At 42.2% G+C, this 13,423-nt stretch overlaps 1 protein-coding gene across 21 annotated transcripts in view; it reads left to right on the top strand.

The window, feature by feature from the left end:
* SORBS1 (sorbin and SH3 domain containing 1) overlaps positions 1 to 13,423 on the top strand; it is a 174,818-nt gene that overhangs the window by 110,580 nt on the left and 50,815 nt on the right. For 7 of the 21 annotated variants that reach the window (XM_068139764.1, XM_068139781.1, XM_068139769.1 and 4 more), the window contains 7 exons: positions 519 to 614; positions 3,086 to 3,205; positions 4,844 to 4,870; positions 5,056 to 5,171; positions 7,395 to 8,198; positions 8,772 to 9,143; positions 11,951 to 12,098. In XM_068139764.1, the coding sequence (XP_067995865.1) occupies positions 519 to 614; positions 3,086 to 3,205; positions 4,844 to 4,870; positions 5,056 to 5,171; positions 7,395 to 8,198; positions 8,772 to 9,143; positions 11,951 to 12,098 (1,683 nt within the window). The remainder of the gene's footprint in view (positions 1 to 518; positions 615 to 3,085; positions 3,206 to 4,843; positions 4,871 to 5,055; positions 5,172 to 7,394; positions 8,199 to 8,771; positions 9,144 to 11,950; positions 12,099 to 13,423) is intronic. The other 14 variants (XM_068139784.1, XM_068139785.1, XM_068139777.1 and 11 more) reach the window with 4 other exon arrangements.

Here is a 13,423-nt window from a genome sequence, read left to right as displayed (position 1 = left end):
TTTTCAAGATTATTTCACATTTCACTTCCTTCTGTTGCTGAACTTGTAAACTGTGTGCCATGAGATCCAGCATTCACGTAACATGGCTAGTTTAATATTTCTTTCTCAATCTTTCAATCCTTATTTTTTCATTTTATTTTATTTTAACTGAGTCATATTAATGTTAACTTAGCATTTTTATTTTTGCATGTCGTGCATCTCAGCTAAATGTTTACACTAATTTTTTTTGATGGCTTCTGAAAACTAATGCTTCCAGATTCTTTGTGCCTGTAGCATAGTGGCAGTCAGCAATTAGTCAGTTCAGTAAGTGGTTCTGTGTGCTGCATAAAACAGACGCATCCTGAACTGGGGCGAGTGAAGGGATATTTTTAACGGTTGCATCACTGCTCCCTGGACTGCTTTTGTATTTGAAATTTCCTGCTATTGTGTCTCCAAGTACATTAGAAAATTTTGTGGCATGCTTCCCAAACTCTGTTCTTCCCTTTTTGGATGTGCCATTTACACTTTTGTGTTTGCAGCTGTTGACGTCCCTTTATGTACACGCTCTATTTCTGCCGTTAAAATAATCCCTGTGAAGAAAGTGAAAAGTTCTCCTCACCTAGTGCTGCCTACAGGTATCTTCTTCCTTCGTCTCCCCCACCATGCATTAGTTGGCCATCACTTTCTTTTCTCTCCCACTCTCTCTGCTTCACCCACGCACTTTGGCTAGTTTTCAGCTTCATCCTCTTCTCACTGTTTCCAGAGCTGTAGATTTCATCAGTAGGTAATAAAGTTAGCTCTTGATGGCACAATACACTGTTCTCAATTATGCTGCTCCTCTGCATACGTAATTGTGTCTACTTGAATCTGGGATCATTGTAAGCTCTTCTACTAATGCTTGATTATGAATAATATTGTTATACAGCCTCATTTTGAAACAAAGAATGCTTCCTCTATCTCTTTAGTCTTTATGAATTAAATGGATGTCAGAGAGAGTATTTTGCAGGTTCAAGTATAGTTCAGCACTGGTGGTGTGGTTTTGGGGTTTTGTACATGCACTGACTTTATAGAACCATTATAAGAATGTTAGGCTGTATAAAAGTAGATGATTTTTTTTTTTTAACTTTGCTGTATCTGAACAGTCAGATTAGTCCAGCTGGTAGTGCTTGTCTCTTCTATTCTGTTGGCGTTCTGTTGGACTAGTACAGTGCTAATGTCATATTTATTGCCATCTACTAGATGTGAGGGAATTCAACATCTCAGGTATTTCTTTCTCTCCCAAATTGGAATAGTCTGATGAATATTTTATCTTCAAACCTTTTAAACATTTTGATTCTCAGGTGTGGATTGGAACAATAGCCAGAACTGTACTCCTGGCCAAAAATCCTGGCCCTATCTGGATCATGCAGAAATCAGAGAAGTCAGTTTCTGTTTCACAGGGCATGTAGGTGACCATAGACATGATCATTTGTGGTGTATGAGTGCAAATGTAGTATATTTAAGGACTAGACAGCATTTGGTATATCTGTGTGGATTGTCTTTCCCCTCAGTGAGACTGTCTCAGTGCTGCCTGGATGAACTAAACACTGAGCTATAGAAAAGTATCCCCTGGTTCCTTATGTTTTCCATCCTTTCTCCAGTCCTGAGGGTGGATATGAAGCTATGTATTTTGGTGAAATCCCTAAAGCTTGGACTTTGGTGATTTCAGCATAGAGGGATTTTGATGTGAGCCAGGTGTCTGACATTCATTGAGGCTTTCCCCTTACTGCTGTTGTGCATCTGGCTCTGTTGATATTTCCATATATTGTGGCCACTTTGGATGTGGTCTGTGTGTTTTGCAACCTCAACTGAGGTGTTGTTTGTTTATAGGCACTGCACTGGTGTGGATTTAATTTGGCATTATCTTACTGAAATCAAGCAGAGAAAATTGATCTGCACAAACATGGGCTATTGTCTGGGCCATAAACATCAGCCTTTGCCCGCCCTGTCCAGTCTGAAGGCACAACTTTTGTTGTAGTAAGATCCTAGAGAGGAGCTGCATCCCTTCCTGTGAAAAGATGTCATGATTCTCATTCTGTAAAAATAAAGATTACGTTGTCATTTGTGTAACAGATCACATGCTCAGTACCTTCTCAGTGCAGTGTCTTGGTAGGACTAGCATCTCAGTAGGTCAAAGTGAAATTTTTTGCCAGCTGCTGGGTCAGTAATGGTGCCCAAGAAAGGGAGGTGATGTGTTTTCCTGTGGAAGTAGCTTAAATAAGTGAGAGATTCTTCAGGTTTATTGTTTCTATGTGTATCTTATAAGAAACAACTCTCAGAAAGTATTTTAAATAAGGGGAAGAAGACAGCCTCGAAGTACTGGTTTGCCATTACTTAATAGGATGTCAGGAGGAAAAAAGCCAAATCTGAATGGACAAAGGTAAGCCTGCACAGAAGCTATGCTGAACTGGGCCTCAGCAAGGACACTGGTATGACCTGGTGTGTGGCTCACATGGTGATCTGAACAGATAGATACATGTTAAATGACCTGGGTCTTGGAATTCAGCTTCCTGTCAGAAGGTGAAACACTACCATGAAGTGGGGGGAGATGACAAGGAGGTGGCTGTAGTAGCCTGCCTTAAAAACATATTCAGGACAGTTACAAGATTTTATCCTCCAGTGGTCTTAAGATTTTTAAAAAAACTTTCAGTGCACAGTAAACGTTTTGAAGGCTTCAGCACACAAATTGTATTGCTTTATACTACTGGGACATCCCTATGGAAAAGCCATGGATGTAATAGTAGAATCTCCTTTCTAGTACAGTGTCTCCATGCAAAACAGACAACGCAAGTGGACTTGTGAAATTTGGTTCAAAGACTCATCCTTTTTTCCTCCTTTCTGTTACTCTGACTCAAACCTTCTACATTCATTGGTTACATGAATATGAAACTGCTTTGATTTCTCAATGCTTTAAATCCAGAGCTAATCTTCATCAGCATAAACATTACTATACTGATTCACCCAGAGGCAGCCGTGATAAAATTACAACTTAGAGCTCTGATGGCTCCTAATAGCTTTGCATCATGTGTTTCAATGTGTCTCCCCTGTGCATGTGCATTCCCTGTAGGAACAGATCCTACGAAAGTCTGCAGCGGAAAAGGAGCTGTGACCCTCCGGGCATCTCCAGCCTATGAACAGAATCAGAATGTCACTTCGCTGTGTCCTCAGGATGTTGAGCGACCTGAAAGTAAGTGGGTAGAAGATTAACTGGAATATGTTGCTCACAATAACTTCAAAGGAGGTCAGTTCAGGGTCCTGAGGTGACTATTTTAGCTAAAATTTAAAGCCCCAAATGCCATAGCATAATTGGAAACCTCTTGCAAGACCCAGACAAGTGGAAGGAAACTGACTCCTGTTCTATCCTAGTGCAGGTTTCATGACCTTAAGTTTGTTTACAGCTCCCTTTTGCTGTCAGAAGCATAAAAACATCTCTTTTGGTTTGGTTTGGTTGGGTGTTTTGGTTTGGTTTGGTGTTTTGTTTTGTGTTTTGTTTTGTGTTGTGTTTTGTGTTTTGTTTTGTTTTGTTTTCCTCCCTGGCAGGTCCATGTCACCACCTTCTGTTCCAGGCATGAGGTGGAACAGAAGGAGGCCAAGTGGTGCTACTGCCACCGTAGCATTCACTTGGGTTGCCAAGGGAGCAGGGATAGTGTCCCAGACACACAGTGTCGCCACAGAGCTCTGCCATCTTTCAACAGCAGACGTGTAATTACTTAATTATAGGAGACAGGCAAAGCATAACAAACCTGGCCAGTGTCGTGGGTCTGGCAGAGAGGATGAACTCCCAAAGGCAAAATGCCGTTAAGGGAGGAGGGCATCAAGCTTGCTCTTGAAAGCAAAGCATACATTATTTTTGACTGTATTGTTGGAGGAAGGGCAATTGCATTAATTCCATCCACAGCATACTGCTTTCTGCTCTGTTTTCTCCTCCCGTTCTGCTTCACCCTTGACCTACCCTCTTTTCATGCTTGCCATTCTGTTTCTTCATTCCTACCCCCCCACCATTGCCTTGCCTCTCTCTGTTGATGACTTCATAAATTTCCAGCAGCTTGAATGGCAATGGGCCCAATACTATGGAAATCAGCTCATTAATACTTTCTTTGCTTACTCTCTCTATTGGTTTATGAAATGTACTCTGGAGCTGGGAGAGCTTTTTGTATATAACTTAAACAGCAGAATGGGTAGAGGGGTCAGCAGGAGCCCAGTGGGAGGTGGGTAAATAGCTGGTGAAAGCATTGCATGTTGCTGCAGGGACTAGGTTGCAAAGTAACATTGTATTTTATAACTTCCTTCATGTGCATGAACTTAGTTTGCAAAACCTAATCTATTTGTTGGCAGTCCTTTATCTCAGTTAACCATACACAGTGATGTTGTTAAGGATCAATATGCCTTCATAGCCCATATCATGGCTGAATGATACAGAGTCCCTGCATTTCCAGTAATTTATACTGTCTGGATGTCTAAAGCTGCAGCTTTAGAAAGTAGTTATCTGGGCTGCCTTTTTGCCTCTGAAATAAGAATGTCAATGAACAATTGTTTATTCATTGCTCTGAATGAATTGCCTTGTGTTTACAAAGGTCAGAAACAAGGAGGGCATCATGTTTAGGGCTGGTCTCTATGGTAATTAGGCAGCCCTGTCAGAAAGCATTTTATGTGTGAAATGAAGTAACTCAGCTCTTAACTGCAGTTGGTATGTGTTTTCTGTAAATGTAATGGTTTATTCCCCCCCCCCCCCTTTCTTTTCCCCCCCCCCCCCCCCCCCTTTCTTTTCCTCTATGCTATCCTCTACCCTGTCCTCTTCCATCCCTCCTTTCTGTGAAACATTTAGGTCTGGAGCCAGAAAACCCAGAAACAGGTACAGACATTGGCTGCTTATGTTGTTGCTTCTGTTACTTTCTTGGAAATATTTCTTGTTGCCTGGGGAGGGAAAAAAAAACCAAAACCAAACAAACCACAAACAGAAGAAAAGAGTCCCCTTCTTTTGCTCATCCTGTATCTGGAGGGAATCCTCTGTGATCTGAGTTTTCCTTCCCCTCGTAGATGATTGGAGGTCATCAGCTAACACTGATGCCAATGGGGATGCTCAACCATCTTCTCTGGCTGCCAAGGGTTACAGGAGTGTGCGTCCAAACCTTTCCTCAGACAGCAAGCCACAGGTAAGCCTTTATTCTGTGACCCTGAGAATGATCTTCTGAGTTCAAGTACTGGATTCATGGTCTGGAGTCCTGGGTTGAACTCCAATTTTTGCTGCAGACATGGGTAAGTTGCTGTGCTCACCTTTTCCCACCTTTAAAATGGGGGCAACACTGATGTCAGCAAAGTGTTATGGAGCTTGTGTGTTCAGGTACACTGAAATGTTTCCTTGCTGACTGAATGAGGATGACAATGCTATTTGTTTTCAAGAACAAAGGTGAAATAGTCATCTATTGCTGATTTTTATGTTGGTCTGTTTCCTAGAGGTTGCTGCAGGCTGAAGGCAGAGTTATACCCTACAGTAAAAACAAGATATTGGGGAAATGCCTTTCAGTCCTGACACTGTAACTGATACAAGCCAGGAAGGGAAAGGTTATTTGTACCTGAAGGTAATTTTTTGAGGTCAGTCTGTTAAGAGGAGAAGTGTAATGTCATTGTTTTTAATTTGGGTAGTTGGTCTGCATAGAAGCAGTCTGAAAGTTGATAAGGAAACAGCTTTCTTGTGTGAAACAAAGTCCTTTTAAAGCCTTGTCTCATATCAGGGTGACTGCTTCCATCATCAGGGACCTGTAGCAATGCCATGGAACAGACACAGTTCCTGAAATTGTCAGTAGAAGTGTATGAATGCACAACTCAGATGAAGGTGCGGGAAGGAGTGGCACCCTAAAGGAAAGAGCCATTTACTGCCTGATACTTAACAGCTGTCCTGCAGTCCCTTAGCGATCTTGATGAACAGAGAGAGCACTGATACACATAGTGCTTCTTATAGAAGTCTCAAGAAGTATTAAGATGAAATGGAAGGAAATGGAAAACAGCAATTGCAGATGGTGCATTAGTATTTCCTGATAATGCTATGTAGTAGTAAAGTGAGACTTCACCTAATCTAGAAAAATACCGTGGCACTTTGAAGTCTCCAGACTGCAACTTTTGATTCCTTAAGGAATCAAAATGAATGAGCCTATTCCAGAAGCAGAAGTCCTTTAGAATTAGTACTTACCAACCCTCCCTTACCCACCTCGCTTCCCTGGTGTGTAAGAGGCACAGCATGAGGATAATAGATTATGATACAGCAGCTGTAATTTTATTAAATAGCTCTATAGCCATCTAACAAGAGTAGGTGCTGGCCAGAACCTGTCATATGTGGATGAATTTTAAAGGAAGTATTATTTACAGATTTGAATGTTGCAAGCTGTTAAGATAGCTCCAGCCTGTGGTTTTGGCCATTTTAACAGTGCTTTGGCCAGCCTTTGCCCCTAAAGGTACAACTGCAGGGTGTGTGTAAATCCTACATATGTAGCCTCCAGAAGGTAATGCAGGGATCTACTGCTCACTATGTGGGTGTTTTAATCCTCTTCCTTTTGGTAGTTTATAATTTTCAGCTCCTGGCAACAAAGCAATAAATAAAATTAAACATTTCTTTTTCTGTAATTTTGCTTCATAAGTTTAGCTTTCTGAAAAAGAAAAAACCCCAAACAAACATTGTAACTGACGTTGGAGTTACAGCCATCAGGCAGTTGCAGAGTTAGCAATCTATATGTTGCAAAGTACCAAAGACAATAAAGATTTTTTTATTATTTACTAAAAGCAGGATTTCTCTGTTGATGATCTTGATACTCTGGAGGCAAATTCTTATGAATTCAGTTTCTCAACAGACGTTAAATGTTCTGGTGTCCTGAAAGAATTCTGAGAACTGAAAACTCCTAAAGAGACTTCAAGAGCCAGCTTTTAGGAGAAAGAAATACTCATTTTTTACTTGGCCAGCTGTGGCAGGCTATAGTATTCACATCATGTCTGCTTTCATTAGGACTCGTTAGCCAGGATGTTAAATCTTGACTCAGGCCTTCTCATGGGCATGGTGGGTGTTGCTGTGCAGCCCCTTGAAACAATACAGCGCTGAGATTTAAAAATTTCCAGAGAAAGGAATGTGTGAGGCAGGGACTTGAGAACTGGGTAAAGTTTGTGTGCTGCTCTGAACAGTGCTAAGAAAGAGAGAATGTGTGAGATGATGTGAGTGAATTCTGCACTGACCTTCCAGATACTGTATTTGCTTTTTGGTTTTGCTGTATTAAAATCTACTTAACCCAAGTCTAATGACCAAATTCATTCTCTAAATTTTTTTTTCCCTTCCTTTTTCCTTTCATTTGATGCTACTTCCTCTCTCTCTCTTCTTGACTCTGTGTGGGCAGGCTCTTGCTCCTCCCCGTCCTCCTCTTCCCAAAGAGGAAAGCTTTGCATGGCGCCCTCGCACTGATACTAAAGTGACCAACCTGTTGCCAGTGCCCATCATGGACTGTGTGTACCTGAATGCACCCAAGCCTTATACGCAGAGTGCATCACCAAATGCCAGTGCACGGTGTTATTTCTCATCACCTACCCCTTTTGGGGCCATCCCCAGTGGGAAGCAAGGCTTGTCAGCAGGGCGTTCTCCCTCTTCAGGCCCCAAAGATGAGGTGCATGCTGGACAGCCACTCTTGGAAAGTTGTTCCTCATTGGATACATCATCCATACAGTGCAACCCTGACAGGGCAGATCCCAACAGTAAGACTGGAATGAATTCCAGTCATGAGACGAAGGCGGATAAAAAGGTCACCAAACTATATGTAGCTTGTTTATCTAACAACACTTGCTCAGCCGCATCTGAAAATTCCACTGGCACCACACACGATCCAGCAGCCAGTACCAGTTTGGATGCTGAGCTCACTCAGGCACCAGCCACCAACGTTATTTCCTCTGTAACAGATACTGGAAAGTCTCTTCCTGCTCCTCCTCCTCCTATTCCTCCCAGGCCGTACTTTTACATTTGCCTCAGTAAAGACGCAGTTAGTTATGGTGCAGGCCAGCCCTCTTGGACTCAGTCATCACCTCCGCAGGCTGTGAGGGACAGAGTGCTAGAGCCTCAGAGCACAGCTGCCACAGAGGACAGGATGAAAAAAGAGCCTTACCTTACTCAGCAGCGACAGCCACCGTACAAGGCAGTGGGACGCAGCATGGTACAGGTTTTCTCCATAACCTTGTTTTCTTTCAGCCGTGTGAACGGTTTCTTAATGCATTACAATGTTTTCTTAATGCTTTATTCCCGCCTACCTAATTTCTGGGCACTCTGTGCCATCTGAGTCTTATAGTCTTCTATTCAATAATATTTAACACCCCATGTACACCCTCCCAACATTATCTGTGTGTTTGTGTATGTGTGGTGTTTGTAGGGACGTGGGTTGAGCTGGTGAGGATCTTCTTAGTTTAGGAGAGTGTAAAAGAAGCAAACTGTAATGTGATAGTTGGTGCTTCTTAAGTGATAGTGAACGCAGAGCTGTTCTGTGGTTTTATTTAGCCTCACTGCACAGAACTGGAGAAGAGGGTTGGTGAGGAAAAGGAAGGTGTTTGTGAAAAACTGTGTATGTTCATAGAGGCCAGGACTGCAAGACTGAGGAAGTGTCTCCCCTAAGGAAAGAAAATCTGTTGGGGCTACATATCAGTTTGGGTGCATCCTTGCATGACACTATATGGCTGCATTAGACTAAAGTACCAATCTCCCCCATTGCATAACAACACCTTGTTTCCTACAGGATGCCACTGCCACTACCACAGCTCAGCCTGGGGTTATTGTAGTCCCCCTCCTCCAGGTTAATCCAGACAGACAGCACGAAGGCAGCTCCAGCACTCCACCACCACCTCTGGTTCCTATTGGTCAAGGCTCCGTATTCCCTGAGACTGTTTCTCCTCGGTCACCCTTGACTTTTCCAACTCTAGATGATTTCATTCCCCCACATCTCCAAAGAGGTTTCCACCATAGCCAAGCACCCTCCGCATCTGGCACATTACCCTCTGTTTACCCGAAACTGCCATTCTTCTCGTCACCACCTTCACTTGCCCCTCCAGTCACAGGGGCTTTGCACAGAGGCTTGAAGCCTGAAATTACTGGAGTCATCTCACACACAGTAAGCTTGCCAAGTACCCTCCTCGCCCTTTACCAAAATCTGTATTCCCAGATTAAAATTACTTTCTCCTTGCAATACTAAACTTGAGAGAGGAGTGATGACTCATTCCCTGCCAACAGCATGACAGCTGAAACCTTGTTTATGCCCTGTGGTAGTGCATGCCTGTTGCCTGCCTTGTGCAGCTTTGAACTTTCTATTGACTTCTTGCAATAAAATTTGACTCTCACCCTTTGTGCCTGTTCTGCTAGGTGATGCACACCTCAAGAGTCTTCACAGAATTTGCTCAGAACAAATTCTCTATAAACAAAATAAGTGCAACTAACTGATCTCTTCAGGCTCTTTTAATAGCATCCTTAGTTGTGTTTGAATAACATTTAAAGCAGCAACAGCAGACTAGTTAAAGGTTAGGGCTGGCTTTCTGTTCCACTTGGAGCCACAAGTCCCTATGGTCTCTACACAAATATCTGCTGAAATCAGTGTAAGATTGCTGCCCGTATCCGATGACCTACAAGCAATAGTATCAGTTACTGAGCTGAGAGTCCTCCTAAGCATGTAGGTGCTATGGGATAATTGGGGGAGAGTGTCTCTTCAGATTAGAATTGGTTGTCTTTGAAAATTTTGAAGAATTCAATTTGCAACAGTTTTAAAGGGAAATTTACTCTATTCTTCTTGGATTAGGTTTTGTTTCTCTTTAAGATCACCACTTGTTTTAAAAAGTCCTCAGGGACTGGAGGGAAAAGTAATTCTCAGTTAAAGTTACTGCAGAAACAAAAAGTACCTGACTGTCCTTGTGCTGGAAGTCTTTAAAAAATCAGTTTCTGTATATAGTTGCTTGTAAGGACAAGTTAAGAGTTCATCAGAAACTTCCTCCTCTCATGATGATACTTTCTGTTCCACATGGAGCCTCTGATTCTATAGAGATTTAGCAAACAGAGCGGGTTGGGGGGGGAGAAAGGAAAAAAACAGTGCAACCAAAGATGATATTTTTTGACGTTCTCAGTATTGGCCTTTCAGTGATGGGGGGGGGGGGGGGTTGTTATTGGGTTTTTTTTAATTGGAGTCTGCCTGCAGACTCCAGAAAAGGTCAGCCAGCAAATCATAGAGTAGTGCAAAGTGTGTTGTACCTGATTTTCATGAGCTGAGAGTTTTGAAACATTTTTGAGCATGCTTACTTCAGGCATGCAGTCATAGAGCTGTTTTCTAGTTATTTAAATGGTCTTTGTTCACCCACCTTGGTGATTTAGCTGAAGCAGCTAAGGATATCCTGATCTGCTATTTTTCTTCTTTGAGGGTTTCTTTATGTTGTAGTTATCAAAGTGAAGCTTAAATCCAACTCCCTCATAGTTCTCCCTGATTCCCACTCCTTTTCCCAAATTGTGTTGTTTTCAGTATTAACAGAGGCAGCAAAATGGGGCTGGGTTTCTTTCTTAGGGACATCTATTTCTGTTCTCATGAAATATGGCCTGATCAGATGCTGCTTAGAGCAAGATCACCTTCATCCAGCAGAACAGGATTGTTCTTCCTTATTTTCTCTCTAGGCTGGAGAGACAGCAGATGCGTGTTCTGATTATGGCCGATTCTCACTACCATGTATCTCTTCGCTCTGGTGCCAGCCCCTTGCTCTGGCCCCTGTTCAGCCCCCTGTGTGATCCCCTAAATTCTTTCCTCTGATGCTGATAGATATGAAGGACACTGAGTTACACTTGGCCAGAAAAGCCAGGAGTGATGATTCTTCTGAAGCAATATTCTGTGCATATTCAGATTTTTAATAGTGATGAAATTCCCTCAGAACTCTCAGCTCCATTTTACAAGTCAGTGGCCTGCAGCATTTCAGTCTGGCAGTAGAGAAGCAGGAGTGAAGAAATTTGGTATGCTGTTTCATACTGTCTTTGTTTGAATGCTTGTTCCCTGTTAATAGTCATGGTGTGTCCAAATTCTTTAAAATGCTCGAAAAATAGCCTAAAGTGGTTCACAGGGTCCTAGTCATCACCCCTTCTTTATCTTTTCCTCTTACTACCAACAAAAACCTGGTATCCCTGCACTGAGATTTTTCAAAGATGAACTAGCTTTTAAAGTCTCCCTGCTGACACAGCCTGTGTTTCTACAGAACAACCAAAGCTGTGGTAATGCCAGAGGTGGGTTGGAAATAAGCAAATAATGAAGCTGGATGCTTTAGGAGGGCAAGAACAGATTGCTGTTGGTGCTGCAATGGCAAAGCCATGTTGAGTATCTTCCTTGCTGGAGTTCTAATTTTTGCTCTATCAGGTTCTGCATTTTTATTTTCATTTTAACGAGATGTCACATCTCCTGAGTGATGGTGCTAATCTTATTTCTCTGACCTTCCTTACCCAAACTAGCAGCAGTAATAATGTTTCTCTCCAGAACTGCATGAGTTTTGCACGTCTGACTTCTTGCTATGAAAGGAATACTTTCAAAACCAATGTTTGTCTGCATACTTATAAGGGGAAAGATGTCTATGTCTTACCCACCCCAATCAGATGTGCTCCTTTCTGGCACCCTGTTTTCTCCAGAGAGTCTGCCAGATTAAATTAGTACCTCCTTTTGGGGTTGGAATTGTGAAACCCAACACCAAATAATTATAGTACTGCCTTGGCAAACTAATTGCATTAACAATGAGCAGGATACCCCCATGGAGTAGGGTAACACTCATGCTTATGCCATTTTTACTAAAATTAGCTGTGATTATGCTTCTCATTCAGCTTGAAATGTTTTGGGGTTTTTTTCCAGATTTTTTTCAGTGTAGCAGCCTTTTGCATGCTGCTAATAATGTGTTGCTCTCCTTACAGGACCCAGGTCCTGTGCTAAATGAAGTGCCCCAGCCAGGCACTGGCACTGACTCTCCAACATCCTTTACTTCAATCAACAAGTCTTCCTCTGCCTATCCCTCTACCACAATCGTCAATCCCACTATTGTCCTCTTGCAGCACAATCGAGGTAAGGAGACTTGCATATTGATGTTTGTGGCTCAAACTGAGCCACCTGTTGTACTACAAGGAGCTGGAGAATGTGTGTACCATGGACAATTAAGTCTAGACTACTAAGAGCTAACAAAACTGCCTCCAGATAGTTCTAGTGACTAGAGCATACAACAGGAAGGTAAGGCATGGGACAATGCCTTTAATTAGGAAAACCCGTGGAGTAGAAGCTTAGGTAGGAGGAGAGGACATATGAATAGTTTGTTGTGGGATAATAGTTTATTCCCCATCAGATGTGCAGGCATGGTAGAAAAAGCTATATGCTCCCATCAATCTGTCAGAAGAATCAAGGTGATTTGAGTGAGATACTTCCTCACTGGACAAGAGGACATGTTACTTCTCAGCTACTGCAGTGTGAAAGTAGCCATATTTTCAGTTACTGTGTGAGTGATTTGACCTCAAAATTCTCAGCAGAATGTACCCAATGGTAAATAATTCATTTGCCCATAAGTTTAAACTTGTTAGTTTGTTCCTCTCTCTATAACGATCAGCTCAGAGTCATGCTGTAGTAGTCACTGAGCTCTGGGTTTACATATGAACAAAACAATCTTGTTTACTAAGCTAAGCCTTTCTCTGCCTCACAGCATCTCCCTCTGAATGGATGATGGCATGAGAGGGAAACTTTGCTGCTTCTTTTTAGTTCTTCTGATGGCTGGCATTACCCTGTCTTCCCAGTTCATTGTAAATCACTAAAGACTAGATTATACAAAGCACACAAATGCAGTCCTATTTGCTTTGGTTTCCTGTGGACTTAAGAAACTCCAGAACAGGCGTATTTTTGCAAAGAAAAAATCAAATCTAATCAGAAAATAGGGGCAAGACTTGCATTCCTCATATTGTTGTCATTCTAACTACAAGTGTGCATTGATGTGCTCCTTACAGCCCCTCATGCATTTTTTCAGTGTCTTTTTAAAACAGACTTTAGTCTTTGATTCTGAAGATAGTCTCCTCACTGTAGCCCAGCTTGTTATAGGGGTGGTGATGGACTTACCTTGTCCTTTTCACCAGCATCTGAAGCATCTTTGCTTATGTGCTTCTGAACGATGGTGTCTGGATTCCTCAGCTGCTTCAAGAGCAGAAAATACTATTTCAGGCAGCCTTTTTATCTCCAAGCCTTTTGTTGATTTTCTTGAGGTGGGATACACTTTTGGATGGTTTTCACATTAAACTTGGAGCATTTCAGTATGTACCATGCAAGGATGTTTTCTCTCCGGATTTTTAGGAGCATGAGAGAAAAGTCTGTACAATATGATGATACACACACACACTGGCTCTGAGACCACA

This window comes from Melanerpes formicivorus, unplaced genomic scaffold (genome assembly GCF_026170545.1).
Source record: "Melanerpes formicivorus ecotype bairdi unplaced genomic scaffold, bMelFor1.0.p_v2 SCAF_6, whole genome shotgun sequence".
NCBI classification, from domain to species: Eukaryota; Metazoa; Chordata; class Aves; order Piciformes; family Picidae; genus Melanerpes; species Melanerpes formicivorus.
The sequence above is the reverse complement of the archived record's forward strand: the minus strand, read 5'-3'. Positions and strand labels throughout refer to the sequence as shown.